Source organism: Ctenocephalides felis, unplaced genomic scaffold (genome assembly GCF_003426905.1).
Source record: "Ctenocephalides felis isolate EL2017-DRISC unplaced genomic scaffold, ASM342690v1 CF-g0.4_SCAFFOLD_01170, whole genome shotgun sequence".
Taxonomy (NCBI): domain Eukaryota; kingdom Metazoa; phylum Arthropoda; class Insecta; order Siphonaptera; family Pulicidae; genus Ctenocephalides; species Ctenocephalides felis.
Genome location: NW_020537324.1, coordinates 3,019,348 through 3,034,108, shown reverse-complemented (window position 1 = coordinate 3,034,108; position 14,761 = coordinate 3,019,348). Strand labels below are relative to the sequence as shown.

At 30.6% G+C, this 14,761-nt stretch overlaps 1 protein-coding gene across 1 annotated transcript; it reads left to right on the top strand.

Annotated features, from left to right (window-relative positions):
- Nucleotides 1–8,307: 8,307 nt before the first annotated feature.
- On the top strand, nucleotides 8,308–14,301 carry LOC113365976 (glutathione S-transferase-like). The gene is made up of 6 exons (XM_026607521.1): nucleotides 8,308–8,440; nucleotides 8,511–8,678; nucleotides 8,739–8,881; nucleotides 8,949–9,112; nucleotides 13,987–14,038; nucleotides 14,284–14,301. The coding sequence occupies exons 1-6, from the start codon at nucleotides 8,308–8,310 to the stop codon at nucleotides 14,299–14,301; spliced, it is 678 nt and encodes a 225-aa protein (XP_026463306.1).
- The last annotated feature ends 460 nt before the right edge of the window (nucleotides 14,302–14,761 follow it).

The following is a 14,761-nucleotide window of genomic DNA, read 5'->3' as shown; positions in this document are numbered from 1 at the left end:
GCACCGCGGCGTCCGCGGCACCTGTGGGATAGTCGCGCCGCTCGCCTTATCTCTCCGTATCTTTATGCATTATTTACGACGAAACATAAAGATAAGTTATATTGTTTAGAAAATCATTCGGTTGGCTTCTGAACGAATACTTGAAAAAATAGAGCAACACATTTCCAACAATTATTGATCGTATAATAGTTTTGCAGAACTACTACTATAAAACAAAATGAAAGTATATCAATTCTAATTTGTATACTAGAAAATACAAATATTACAATTTTTTACATTTTACATCATGCGACGGAAAAATTCGCTTTAATATCGAGCGCTACCGTAAAAAATGTAAATAATATGCTAGTTCTCTATTATTGTCTAATAATTTTTATATTAATGTTAAGTAAATTTTCACAATTTTGCAAAGCTTGATTTTAAAGTTATATTACTCGTATAATATCGCGTATTTGATATTTGTGGTTTAAATTTTATATAGAGTCTTTTGTTCGACTCTTGATCCTAACATTAGTTTTTCATGTTTTGATCGAGTTTTGTTCCTAACCATTAGTTTTTCAATTTAATAACTATTTTCAGAGAAATAGTTAATACCGCGATTTAAAACATTTTTGCTGAAAGTCAACTTAATCACTTATTGATTATTCGTAAATTCTGTACATTGTTCATATTTTTATCATTGGTAGAAGCTTAGTTTTTTCTAATGTTAAACTTGATTTTTATAATTGGTCATCGATTTTTTCGTAAATGACTAGAAATGCACGTAAGGTACAATAACCTTGAAAACTGAGCATCCAACGCATTCGCCACAGCTGATCTGAAATTTATGTTAAATTTATTCTATGAAGCTACGCGCGTAGCATATATCAGGCCGTAAGAGTATACTAGATACTAGCACTGAATATAATACAACATATATATATATATATATATATATATATATATATATATATATATATACCAGTGCAGGCACAATAGAAATTAAAAACGACCGATTTATAAGATTCATTAATACTATTTTTGCACTATTTTATATAGCTAAATTAACGTTATAGTTATTAGAAACCACTAGGATTAGACTTTTCTGTTTATTTTTATTTTTTTGTATATAAAGTAGGTTTAAGGTATTATTGGTATAATGATGTATTTCTAGGCCATTAGGCTGAAATAAAATAAATATATATATAGCTAAATTAAAGACACACCAGCATCCTTACAGATCCGAAATTAATAAATACCTAAAATTGTTACTCTTCTGTCTCCCAATTTTATTGTTATATTATATTTGATTTATATCGCCCGTCTTTACTGGTCCGCGTAATATCGAGGGTCTTTATTACACTACTTGCTGCGTCTACATGTATTTTCGCATGTTAATCTATAGCGTTTATGGACATATGGTAACATTGCTAGGCAATATATATATATTATTTGTCCCTCAGGGCCACATTAGCAAAAAAAAAATCGAATTATTAGGGGAAATGGATCACGCACACCAGAAAAACCATTACAGACGGAAAGTGTGAAACGTATATTGATGCTAGGCCAAATGCTCTTATGTAAGGAATAATATTAATTTGAATATTCCTATATTGATTAAAACTAAATTTTGACTAGCTATAAAATATATTTTACTTTATATTTTTTATAATATTTTTTCCCTCAAAATTGATTTTGTCTGGACCCCATAAAATCTGTGCGATATCGCACTTTGTTTGTCGATTTAAGAGAATTTTCGAGTCTAAAATATAGCATCGTCGTAAAGTGTGATACTTTACTTCAACGTATTCATAAACGGAAAACGCTTCTATAAATTCGAGTTCGGGCGTTCGACGGGTACCCTCACTATATATATTTGATGCAGGTTGCGGATATATGTACCCACATTTGCACATCGTTATGTCACTTTAGGATTAACCCTTGCCGGCAGATACGACAGTATATGTACATAAATATATGTACACACACACGTATATGCATAAAATCTTGGAAGGCATTACATCAAGTAAAAAAGAAAAATATTGAATACAAGCTCTAACATTGCCTGGTCGAGTTAAAAAATGTTATAATTATAGACGCTAATTGATCACAATTACTAGCATTTTAGTAGCGCCAGTGATGTACCTAATATATTTATTAGCAGTGGTGTTGTGCTAATATTTTTTTTGCCGGAACGCTAAAATTTAAAATCCGGTTCATAAACCGGTTCAAAAAATTTGATATATTTCGATAAGAACTCACAAATCTAATATATTGACTTTTTATATAATTAACTCTATTATACACAGCTAGTCTATACATTAAATTGTACAAGTATGAGGGAATCATTGAGTACATAATTTATATTCTTCAATGACATTAATCATATTTATTCTGGTTTCATTTGTATTCATTAATACCTACAGGTATTTATTATGATATAAAAGTACTCAAGATTTATTCCAATACTTTATAAGACTTAACTTAATAATATGATAGATAACCTATTACCTATCATACTATATTATATTATTGTATATCATCGATAGATATCTATTATCTATCATACCGTGAGATACCTATACCGTCATTAACTTATTATATACCTACAGACCTTTTACTTCTTATAAATACTACTGTCTAATTTATATATTCACCTATATTATATAGGTTTACCTTACGCCCTATGTATTATCTCTACCTATTATATATATTATCTATTGTCTATACCGGGAATTGAACCCGGGACCTCCGCGTGGAAGTCGCGCACCTTAACCACTACCCTATCGGGTACCCCCACTAATAATATAATATGAGACGCACTGTTGTTTCCGCGGGTCATTTTCTAATTAATTAGGTAATTAATACTAAGGTGGCGCGACGACACGCGAAAAAGAACGGTTGATTGTAGCGTTATGGTGGTGTAGTGGATAAGGTCGTCGCGTGCCACGCGGCGGACCCGGGTTCGATTCTCGGTAGGGTTAATGTAGCGTGTAAAAAAAATATAGGTAATAGGATATCTAGTAGATATAGGTTAGGTGTATTCGGTATACAATGTAGGGATTTGAGAGTATATAATGAAATATAGCGTATGGTAAACATGTAAGGCGTGTAGTATAGAATGCAACGTATAGGCACACGTAAGGCTATAAAAATACATGAATAGGAACCTATGATGTAGATGTTAGCGTATAAGAAATGCGAATGAATGTAAGATTTAATTTATAAATATTATTTTTTCTATAAGAAGTTCATACACCTCAATTCGTTGCTAAATTAAAAACGACTTTGATAAAACCAGTGGTTTTGTGCTAATATTTTTTTGCCGGAACGCTAAAATTTAAAAACCGGTTCTAACCGGTTTTCATGTTTTTCCAGTTCCGTTCGAAAAGGAAAGAAACAAAAAATTATTACAAAACCCATTTTGTGCACATATATGTATGTTTATTACAATAATAACATTTAATAAAAATTAGTTGAATAATAACGTATAAAATTTACTTATTAAATCATTTTCTGTATGTAGCGATGTTTTTATATTTTTTCTTGCCGGAACGCGTTCCGGCTCAAAAATGATTTGCCGGAACGACGTTCCGGCGCGTTCCGGCTCGACAACACCACTGTTTATTAGTAACATATTTTATGATATTTTTTATATATATATTGGAAAATATACTACTGAATATAAGATTAAAGTTAAAAAATATGAATCAAGTTACAAATTGCCTTTCAATACCCAAAATTAATATTTGAGACATCCACATCGTATTATCAGAAGCTAGGTTAGAATTTAAATATTTTGCATTAATTATTTTCATAACATAGAGATGTATCGTTTTTTTCCAAAATTTAACTCAAGATTCTTCTCAATTTTATGCAATTATTCAATTTATATGCTGTTATACATTTTGTTATAAAAATTACTTTGCTAGAGTTGTAAAAGTAAACTAAAGCCTTAGAAGAAAAATTGAGATTGATTAATCAGATTCAACTTATGTACTTTGTATTTTATTCATATAGTGGAACGTATGGAAAACTAAAGATTCTTTAATAGCTTTTCTTTTTTACTTGATGTTATGCTTCTCATGATTTTAGGAGATAGGTAAATTAATATGAAAGTTATGATAAAGGCTCGACAACAAATTACATATTATAGATACCAGTTATAGATTTGTTTGTGAACAATCGTTTCGTACTTTACGTGTGTAAATTAGAATTAATTATTTTAGATATAAAATGTCCTGATTTCCATGTGTTTGAAAATATAAAACAATTATATAGGAATCTCAAGTATTTGTCTCTTGCCTGTGTTGGCTTATATACCGGTATATTTGTGTATGTTCGTATTTTCGTTATATACCTCCCAGTCCATACACAAAAGCAAGATATATCTGAAAATCATGCGCATACATTTGTATAAATTTACATCAAATCAATAACTCACTCCTTGCCATGCACTATACATAGTACATAAGTATTCAAATATATACTAAATATTACATACACACTGTTTAAGAATTAACATATTTCTATAAAATTAATTTTTATGCAATGATGATTCATTTAGGACCTATTGTTTATACTCAGCTTTCGTAAAAAGATTATTTTTGTAGTAGATGTACTATTTTTATTTGAGATTTAATTATTCATCATATTTTACAATCCACTGTCTTCAATTAAGAATTCCTTTTATGCTAGTATTTTATTTTCAATGTTTTTATTCAATTAAAATAAAAGTAGACATCAATAAATATTATAGTTGGTTTGATGGGGCAAACAAGTGTATTAATTTTTCTCTTATCGTGTTTTGAAAATTTTTAAATATTTTGAGAATTTCTTTGAGAAACTTAAGATCAAAATTTAAGATTGTAAAAATAGATTAATTAATAATTAATGAGAAATAAAAATAAAAGAAGTAACGATTCAAACCAGATAAATCAATAAATAAAACATTTATTTGGTTACAATTTGAAAAAAAAAATTGAACAGAAATCAAACTATCCTTACTTCTTACTTCTGTATATTCTGGGTTGTTGTGATGTTATTACTTATATTTTTGAATAATTAGAAGGCAATTTAGTGGTAAACTAAATTTCTCTAAATTTAGAGAAAAATAGGGTATGTATCCTTACCTAGAATTTTCCCAAAAAAGTTATACGGAATAGAAATACACCCCATATTTCCCTAAATTTTCTCAAAAGCTCTTGAGAATGTTTACGGAAATTTGAGGTGTATTTTTATTTCCTCTTAGTTTATCGGGGATTTTCTGGAAAATTTAGGGTATAGTTCCTATTTTTAGTTTTTCGATAAATTTAAAAAAAATAACTACTGCTTGATATGAAGCTCAAATCGCAAACATAATTTGAAATCTTGGATTAATAACAAAGTGCTACGTAACATTTAATGAAACGTTGAGTTTTTCATTGTCCTATTTCTAAATAATACTAAAAGCGAGCCATATTCTTTTTGAGGTGTATTTTGCTTTGATATCTGTAGGCGCCTTCATTTTATTTAAAATTACATTAAGCGCCATTTTGGTATAGAGTTATTTGTGTATATATATATATATATATATATATATATATATAACGACCTGCAAATTGGTGTATTTTAGCGTAGATAGGTATACGCCTCTCATAAACGTATGTATATATTGATTTTGTTTATATATACATACATATATATATATATATATATATATATATATATATATGTGTATATATGTCTATAGTAGAGTACGTGATCTAAATGCTAATGTATATAAATGTATGTGTATATATGGAAAATTATTCCGCGTGCGTCTGTATATACCTAGATATATCACCGTATACGTATACGTTTGAGGGTGTATTCGTGTCCTGTGTGATGGGAATAATAATGTCGGAGTATATAGATAATATTCGTGTGTATTCGTGTCCGTAGTATCAGTTATGTACTTGCCAAAAGGTATCTATATACATACCTATACCAGACGCGCATACTCCCGGCGCCCGCACACCATCGAATTCGCCTCCGTGTGCCTTCGTGTTGGACTTCCGCACATCTATACGACTCAACACAGACAAAGCCCCCCGTTGGTATGATAATCACGTTCCAACATAAAATTTACATAAAATCAATAGTTTTACCATATACTTGCATTTTGCGATTGTGTTGGTCGCATTCAATATTTTCGAATGTATTTGTTCATGTATTTTATTCGGCGACTCCGGCTATAGACCATGCGCGATATAAACAAATACAAATGAATTTTAATTGTTCTTGTTTTTTATTATTAAATCTTCTTAGTTTTATTACGAATCACAATATGTCGTTTTTCCCTTTGGATAGTAAAATTTCAATGAGGGCGAAAAAATGCACGAAGTTATAATTTATAATTCTCGCTCATCACATTCAAAATTTTATCAAGGTACCTCTTACACACATTTTTAGAAATTGCATACCTAATATATAAAATCAGGCAATGATATGAATTATGCTTAATTAATTATTTTTCAAGTTGTCACGATTGTGATGAATTTGCTTTGATTGAAGAACCTTTGATCACAAAGGTTCTGGCAAAATTTATAATTGGTTCAAAATTATTCAACTTTTAGTTTTTGAGCTTATCTGAATATGTTCTATATATTTTGAAATAAAATTAAAAAATGCTCTACAGGAATAACGATTTGGGGAAAACATACTAGAATATTTTATAAATGCCAAAAATCATGTATTTTTATGACTAATTACTGAATATCAAGCAGCAGTGATATTCATTTTAATTGCTGCATCTGATTAAAATTTAAAAATATATCTATATTATGTAAATTTTCATTCAAATTCTATGTGAAAATCTATCAAATCATAGTTTAACCAGAAGTTGGCAATTTAAAACATCGTAAAAGAAAAATTTTCACCTCTTCTTCGTTATCTGGTATCTTAGATAAAAGAAAAAGAGATTCCTGTCTTAAAAAATTAAGTTTATTTCTTCAACGTTCTGTTATATTACTTTAATCCTTCAGAATTCTTCAAAGTTGTAACTACTTCTTTCTTCAACAATTCAAATTCTAATTATTCCTCCCCAAGTATCAATATATTCTATTTTTGATCCGGGTGCCTCTTGCCGAGGGTCGTACTCAGCCACAAGGTCTATATTAAATGATTTCGGCGGTTTGAAGTAAACCCGAAGTCACATATTGCACTGACGTTTGTTTGATCCGACGGGGGTGAGTTTTTGATATGACTACTGCAAATACAAATAAGTATCGCCATATAGGTATTTGTCTGTGTATATATATATTATTATATATGTATGTTTTCGTACACCAAAACAACATTTGCATATTACAACCCCGACAAGTGTAAAAATAATTTCACGCCCGTCAGATTTGTGATGGCGTCACAGTTTTGATCGACCGACCGCAACTCTGTCCTGGTGGTTGGAAATTCGACGATGGAGGTAATGGAAACATGGAAATCCTGATGAAAAACTGAAAATAAATTTTGGGAAAGGATAAACAAGAATTTTATTTCTGCGATTTATTGATAACATTTTTAAATTACACAATTTCTTTTTATTCTATTCCAAAAAAGATGAGTGTCCTTTATCAAACAAAGAAGCATTCATCAAACTGATATTTTTCGAAAAAGTTATCTGAAATTCCATTTCAGTAACCGATACCAATATATTATTTTTTCAAATTTCTATTATATAGATATGATATTATTTTATTGAGCACAATAATTGTGGTAAAAGCGAAAGGTGCACCAAACCAAATGCAATAAAAGAAATGGTTACCAGGCGGAAAGGATGCCAATTAATTCTTCGTATTGAATTTATAGCTTCCCGTTTGATTTTGTAGAAATTTTCTACTTTGATGTTATTCTTTGATATAATTTGTCCTAAAATTGTATATGTATTCGGTAAATTATGGTTCTGTTAAATTAAAATAATGGTTCAGTGCATTTTGAGGCAAGAGTTTTTTTTATTTATTATACAAGTCAAAATTTATTTTTAAAGGATAAAGAAATACCTGCATTTATTTATAAACTATATCAACAAATTGATTTTGCCAATTACTATCAGCAAATTTATAAATATTAATTAGTTTATTGGTATGAGAGCTTAGTACCGTATAATTATAATAAATTAAGATAAAGAAAATTAGCTGACCCGTTTTTATTCGCAAGGTTAAAACTGACATAAATAATTATTTTGTTTGTGTATATGTTTTTAATAAACAACGAGTATATAAATGTTGTAGCTGACATTCAGTTATTAGCTGCATTTGGTGACAATTAAATTTTACAATAAAATTTATATTAAATTAATAACTATCTGTGTAAATGTCTAATTATAAAGTGATATATTTCAATATCAAAGGAATAGCTGAACCTATAAGGTTGCTGTTAAATTATGGGAATGTGAATTTCGAAGATGTTCGCGTTCGATCGGAGGATTGGCATGCGTTAAAACCGAGTAAGGGATAAAATAGTGCTAACACAATAAAAAAATTATACCGATGTGGAAAATACCCTGTCATTTTTAGCGATGCCATTTGGTGTTTTGCCTGTATTGGAAGTAGATGGTAAAAAGCTCCATCAAAGTTTGGCACTAGCTCGATATTTGGGAAAACGGTTTGGACTTGGTGGTAATGACGAATTGGAAGATTTGGAAATCGATGCAGTTGCTGACGCCTTTAATGATTTTAGAGATAGTAATTTTTAAAACATGAGATGATATTTATATCATATTGTCAACTTATTTGCGTTTACAGAAGTAACGATGGCATTTTGGAGAACTGATCCAGAGGTTAAAGCAAAAAAATTGCACGAAGTCCATGATACAATTGTACCTTTTTATGCAGAAAAGTTTGATACAATAGCTATAGCTAATAATGGGCATTTAGCTCTTGGAAGGGTATTTATAACACTCCTGTATATTATATTGAAATTAAAATATATTGAGGATTCTAATATTATTTTAGCTAACTTGGGCTGACTTTCAATTTGTTGGTGCCATCGAATACTTGAGCTTTATGTCAAAAACTGATATTTTAAACGATTTTCAAGGTCTAAAAACTGTTTATAATAACGTTGTATCTTTGCCAACTATAAAAGATTGGATTGCTAAAAGACCAAAAACAGATTTGTAACATGAATAAAATAAATTGATACTTAAAATTTTAGTTTTATTAGTTAACAAATGAAATCTGCGGTTGTTATTGATTTTGCGCAATTCATGGATTAAAAATCAAAGCGATGCACAGAAAAATAATTATTATACTTCCTTTTCATGATAAATAAACTGTAAATGATTCGACATAAATTTAAAATAGTTTATCTATCCCTCGATTTTCGCTCCATGGAATTTCCAAAAGCCATGTGCCACTTTAGAGAATATATACGATGTCCAAATGATATATCATAATATTGACTTAATGTTCTTGCGGAATTTCATGGCCGGCCGTAGATTTCGTGGAGTCATCTGAAAATATTTCATATATCAATTGAAAAGGGCATCCTAGGATTCAGGACAAAGTGTTTTGTTCGTTCTATAGGGTCGATTATGAAGTTTATGAAGGACGAGGTTGATGAATGATGCTGCGATTTAGAGAATATTAAGATAGTAATGGAAAACCAGGTTGATTAATTGGATTCACTCTATACTAGAATTGCTGAACCGATCACAACATTTCGTGATTAGTTAAAACCAAACTTCCTGGTGTAAAAATTCAATAAGTTAAATAAATTAAAATTATTGTTCCTATACACTGAGAATATTATTGTTGTTGTTATGCTTTTTTCGTTTTTATGTTTGTGTATATCTCCATATACTTTATCAATAATTATCAATTGTAATTGTTTAAATTTCCAAACCTTCGTCGTTGTTCTTCCGCTGCCTCCTCGTATAAATTTTGCCCGATGCCTAGTAAACAGCTCAGGGTTGTCTTCTGAGTTGCATTAACGCTTGATTGCACATCTTATGGCGAATTTAAGCCGCCGCCCTTAATTTATTTTCATTAGGGGTGCATTTGTTCCAAAATCATTTCGTGCGTGTAATTTGCCCTCAGGTAAAAATTTTCAGGAGCACCGGTTTCGTATACACAAATATTGAGATAGATTGTATCGAGGTGTTGCAAGTTTGTGTGCAATTTGTCTTCTCGTATTTATTGAGTCATTAAATTAATTTGTCGAGCGGAGTTTTGTTATGTGGTTTGGGCTTTGTTTGCTTAAGGATTTTTTTTTTGAAACTTTTAACTCAATTGGTTGTTGGCGTTTAGCAGTTATGTTGTGGCTAATAGTTTTTCACTTTCAACTTTCACATAGTTTAGATATTTTTAATTATTTACTAAACTAGGCTAATGGTTATGAAGTCGTATGGAATGTGCTTTTGTTTGGAACTTTTTATCTACTCGCGCTGAACTTTGATCATTAATATTTTGCGATGACTATAGAATTGTATTCAAGGATATAATTAATATCAAACTGTGACATAAACTGCATCTCGTGTTTCCAAATCGCGCTATTATTTTTTGTTATTGTTGCGTTTTCGCATTGTGCGGAGTGCGGCGCGGTATAGGGGAGCCGAATAACAAACATCCCTCCGGTTATGGTATTTTTGGGTCCCTGGACTGGATCTGGTGCAGAGGGTTGCTTTGCTGCTTTTACAGTTCGCTACTGGGTAGTAGTTTAGTCTGAAGCTAAATATAACAGAGCAACCGAGCGAACGCGGAACGGAACTAATCCAAACAACGAGCGCCGCAGCCGGAATCAGTGAGACGATAATATTCGATTATACGTAGGTGAACAAATAGCACGAATTTCGGAACCCGAGTACATCATCATGTACATTTTCAGGCACAAACACACACATACACATGCATATTCACTAATAATCTTGTCGAAATACATCATTAGAATTATCAATCTGAACTCTATATCACTTGATATCAGGTTGTTCAAGCCAGTAATCTATTGTTGTTGCAAAACTAAACCTCTTACCGCTTGAGTTACGAACAAGCCCAATTGATTTCGGTGTTATAGAAAATATACAGAAGTGTTTGTCTAAAGTTTAGACTCTAGAACCGTTTGTTTGACTAAATCATATTAATTAATGAAATTCATTAGACTGATACTAAAATACATTAGAGTGATATTATTTAATAAAAATCTTAGAGAAACATTTTATTTTAAATTTGCACTTATTTCCATATGGAACACAAATTCAGCAAATTTTTGGTCCAAATCGAATGCCAAGCCAGTTATTTGGACGCATGAGGATGAAGGCCTTACAGAAACATATTTGGTTTATAAAGAATTTCAGGATACACTAATCCACAAACACTTACTCTTCAAGGTATCATCCTATATTTTTTTTACTGAAAATAATGTGTTAATTTTTATTTAGTGCGTTTTTTAAATTTTTTAACTTTATACTGTATTCGTATTTATGCATATGTATGAAGTAACTCTAATCTCTATCTAATATCAGTCAATGTTTTGTTTAATGCTAATTATTATGCAAAATTATGCACTAAGTATCTAATAATATCGTAAAACTGATAAACAATAACCATGCAGTTGCTCTGAATTATTTCAAATTACAGTATGTTCTAAATCTAAACCAAAATATTCAAGTCGACTTTTATAACTTCACCAAATATTATAAAATTCTCATGACTGCTGCGGCACAATTACTTACCGCCAACGATTTTTTCCTAATTTAACCTCTACTTTGTCTCTCCGACCCTCCCCCGAATCGCTCCGCAGAATCCATTCTATTCTAATCTAGATTATGCAGATAAATTCATCAAAATCTGCACATGTTCACGCCTCGATATAATGTTATCTGCGCGCATCGGATTTTCCTCTAAAAGATTGTGATCGCTGACGTTCATCTGTCATGGGAGTATAAACCCTCTATGACAGATCCATTTTGCTCGTCTCGGGGTGCCAAAAATAAAATTAATACGTGCCTGTACATTGACACACGTGTAAATCGACAATGCTTTGATGTCATGGAAATGGAATCTTTTGATAACTTAGGAGGAAATTTTCGATATTACAATTCAATCCAATCTCGGGCGGATGTTAATAACAGTTTCACTTAATATAACTTGTTAATTTTCCTCTCATTAGTTGTGTAGCCGCAGTTACTGGTGCAATTATTGCTAATAATCTTATCTGAGTTTGATGGAGAACTCGCATATTTCACCATTCATTCAGTAAATTCTAATCTTGTATAAATCTTCACTTCAAACTGCATTAATTTTGGTCATCGTATTATAATAGATTTCAATAAATTTGAATAAATTTCCATAAATTTTCATAAATAATGACTTGCCGGTCGTTAGGACCCGCGGCCCGTGTCCGCGCTCCTCGTCTGATTTGCATAATAACCGTACAGCGGCACCTGTGGGATAGTCGCGATGCGCCGCCTTATCGCCGCATCTTTATATTTATACCCGTCATACTTTTTTAAACATATCCAACGATAAAGCGGATGCGGAAATGATATATTAGTCCTTTGCAGATACCAAATCAAATTGGCTAAGAGAATACTTTGATTGTTGAAAACTATTCTAGACTTCGGTACTTATATTGTACCCGACCACTTTAGAAAATTATATAATTTTTCTTAAGTTTGAGTCTAGTTCGCCCTCACCTGTTCAAGTGCCATCCGTACCTCCACGATGACACTTCCAGAATAAATCTTTTACTGTGTGTGAAAATACCACCAACCTTCAGACGCTAAGTGGTTTGATTAACACGAGCATTATAATCTGATTTGAAATATTTTCGATCGAATTAACACATCACATGAATATTTCATGAGAGAGTATATTACATTATTCAATTTCATGAATGGACAACACGCTGAGTACACTTGCGCACTTGTTTGAGTCACGTTTGAGGAACCAAATTATTTGTGTTGCATTGTCGAGCCGAAGTTCAGCTAAAAAGCTACCGTCTTTTCGTCTTTTGTCACAAGGAACGAGGATTGTGTACATTGTCCACGCGCAAATGGATAAATAAATATACATACACACATACACAGACCCAAAATTATATAGATATATAATATAATATAGCAAAAGTTTCAATTCAGGCTTTTATCCATTAAAGGTTCAACCTCTGCAAATTTCAGTACATGATAATTTTAATTAATTTTTTTCCTTAAACCTAACATATATAGTTTCTTTGCTCTTTAATACTGAGGTAAATGCCTATAAATTTGTTAGCTATATATATTCACATATTGCACTATCATTTTCCTCGAATTCAAACCAAAACCGAATCTATTTTCCGCCACTACCGACATCTTCGAGTGAAGTGTCAACTTTCTAGTGGAGATACTCGGAAAACTGTTCTGTTTCATGAAAATATTTTCCGCATTTTCTCGAGAAAAAACGCAAACCATATGGCAATAGTGAAGCCTAGTCGTTCTTACATACGTTGCTTCACATACGCCGGAGGTCGTTATAAATTTTATCGAGATATGTAATTAATAAACCCCTATCCCATATAAAATAATAATAAAACATATTGCAATTTAATTCTAAATGCAGGTATTGGGCATTATAATTAACAGAACATTTTGAAAATGTATTAAAGTAATAGATAAAGGGATTATGATGGTCTACGAATAATCTAATCAACACTAGTTCATGATATCTATATATATTTACTATTATTAATAACTTCTAGTTACATTTACAGTACAATTGCTTTTTTATTAATTTTATTAAAGTATAATTTTGTTCATCTAGTATTCTATATTTTTGCTACGTTTTACTAATATTCAATTTATAGTGAGTTATTCAAATGACATATTTTAAATCAACTTATAACAATAACTTGATATTATAAATGATGTAATGATTAATATTACTGATTTTTTACTACCTATTTATTTGTATATTATTGTATGTAATGAATGAGATATGATTTAAACTACTTTGTTTTCATTTATTCTTGTATATATTAATATTGTTATTATATATCAACTTGTTTTTTTTTCAGATGTCAAGTTCGTGGTTTACCATCTGCTCATTGGGACTTCATGACAGATAAGGTAAGATATTTCTAATTATTAATCCATTTTTGAATAGATTACAAAACCTTCAATAATAATAATAATTAGATAATTTTCGGTTTATTTGAACAATTTCTTTGGCACACCGGCTTTAAATTGTAGAGGTTATAAAACCTTGATTCTTTGTCATTTGCACGTATGATTTTTAGTTAAAATTTGAATATATTCAGTATTCACACTACAAATTGTGGTATATCCACACTGTAAATTAAGATTTCCTGTAGATCGAAGATTTATTCTAGGGTTATTAATTAATAAAGTTGTTCTTTGAGGAAATGTTCATGGCTTCGATAATCAAACACATCGTTTTGGATATTTGTTTGGAGGTTAGGTATTTTTCTTCGGAAAATTGATAAAACAATCATTAAAAACAAGCAATTGCTATAACAATTGTAGTTCTTCATTAAAAACTTCTTGATTGTGAGAGGTTAGCAATTCATTTTATCTTTGGATTGTAAAATAAATAAATAAAACAAATAGATATTCACTGTCGATAATGCGAAGAATGTTGTTCTCCGTTTTATTTTTTCTTCTCGACTTCTGGCTTCTGTGAAATGCAAGGTGTGGGTTACAATTTGATGGCTGATTCGTTTTTATTATCTCAACCCTTCATAATTTAATTTAATTGTCATGGTTGTATCATAAATACAAGATCTTTGCGCTATTTCAAGACGAGCATGTGTCGCGAAACAGGTGGAATTG

Bases quoted from the DNA above. Each gene is read 5' to 3' on its own strand.
- LOC113365976 (XM_026607521.1), top strand. From the start codon at position 8,308: ATGTCTAATTATAAAGTGATATATTTCAATATCAAAGGAATAGCTGAA. The intron at 8,441-8,510 runs GTAAGGGATAAA...TGTCATTTTTAG, and splicing joins TTGGCATGCGTTAAAACCGA to CGATGCCATTTGGTGTTTTG. The intron at 8,882-8,948 runs GTATTTATAACA...ATATTATTTTAG, and splicing joins GGCATTTAGCTCTTGGAAGG to CTAACTTGGGCTGACTTTCA.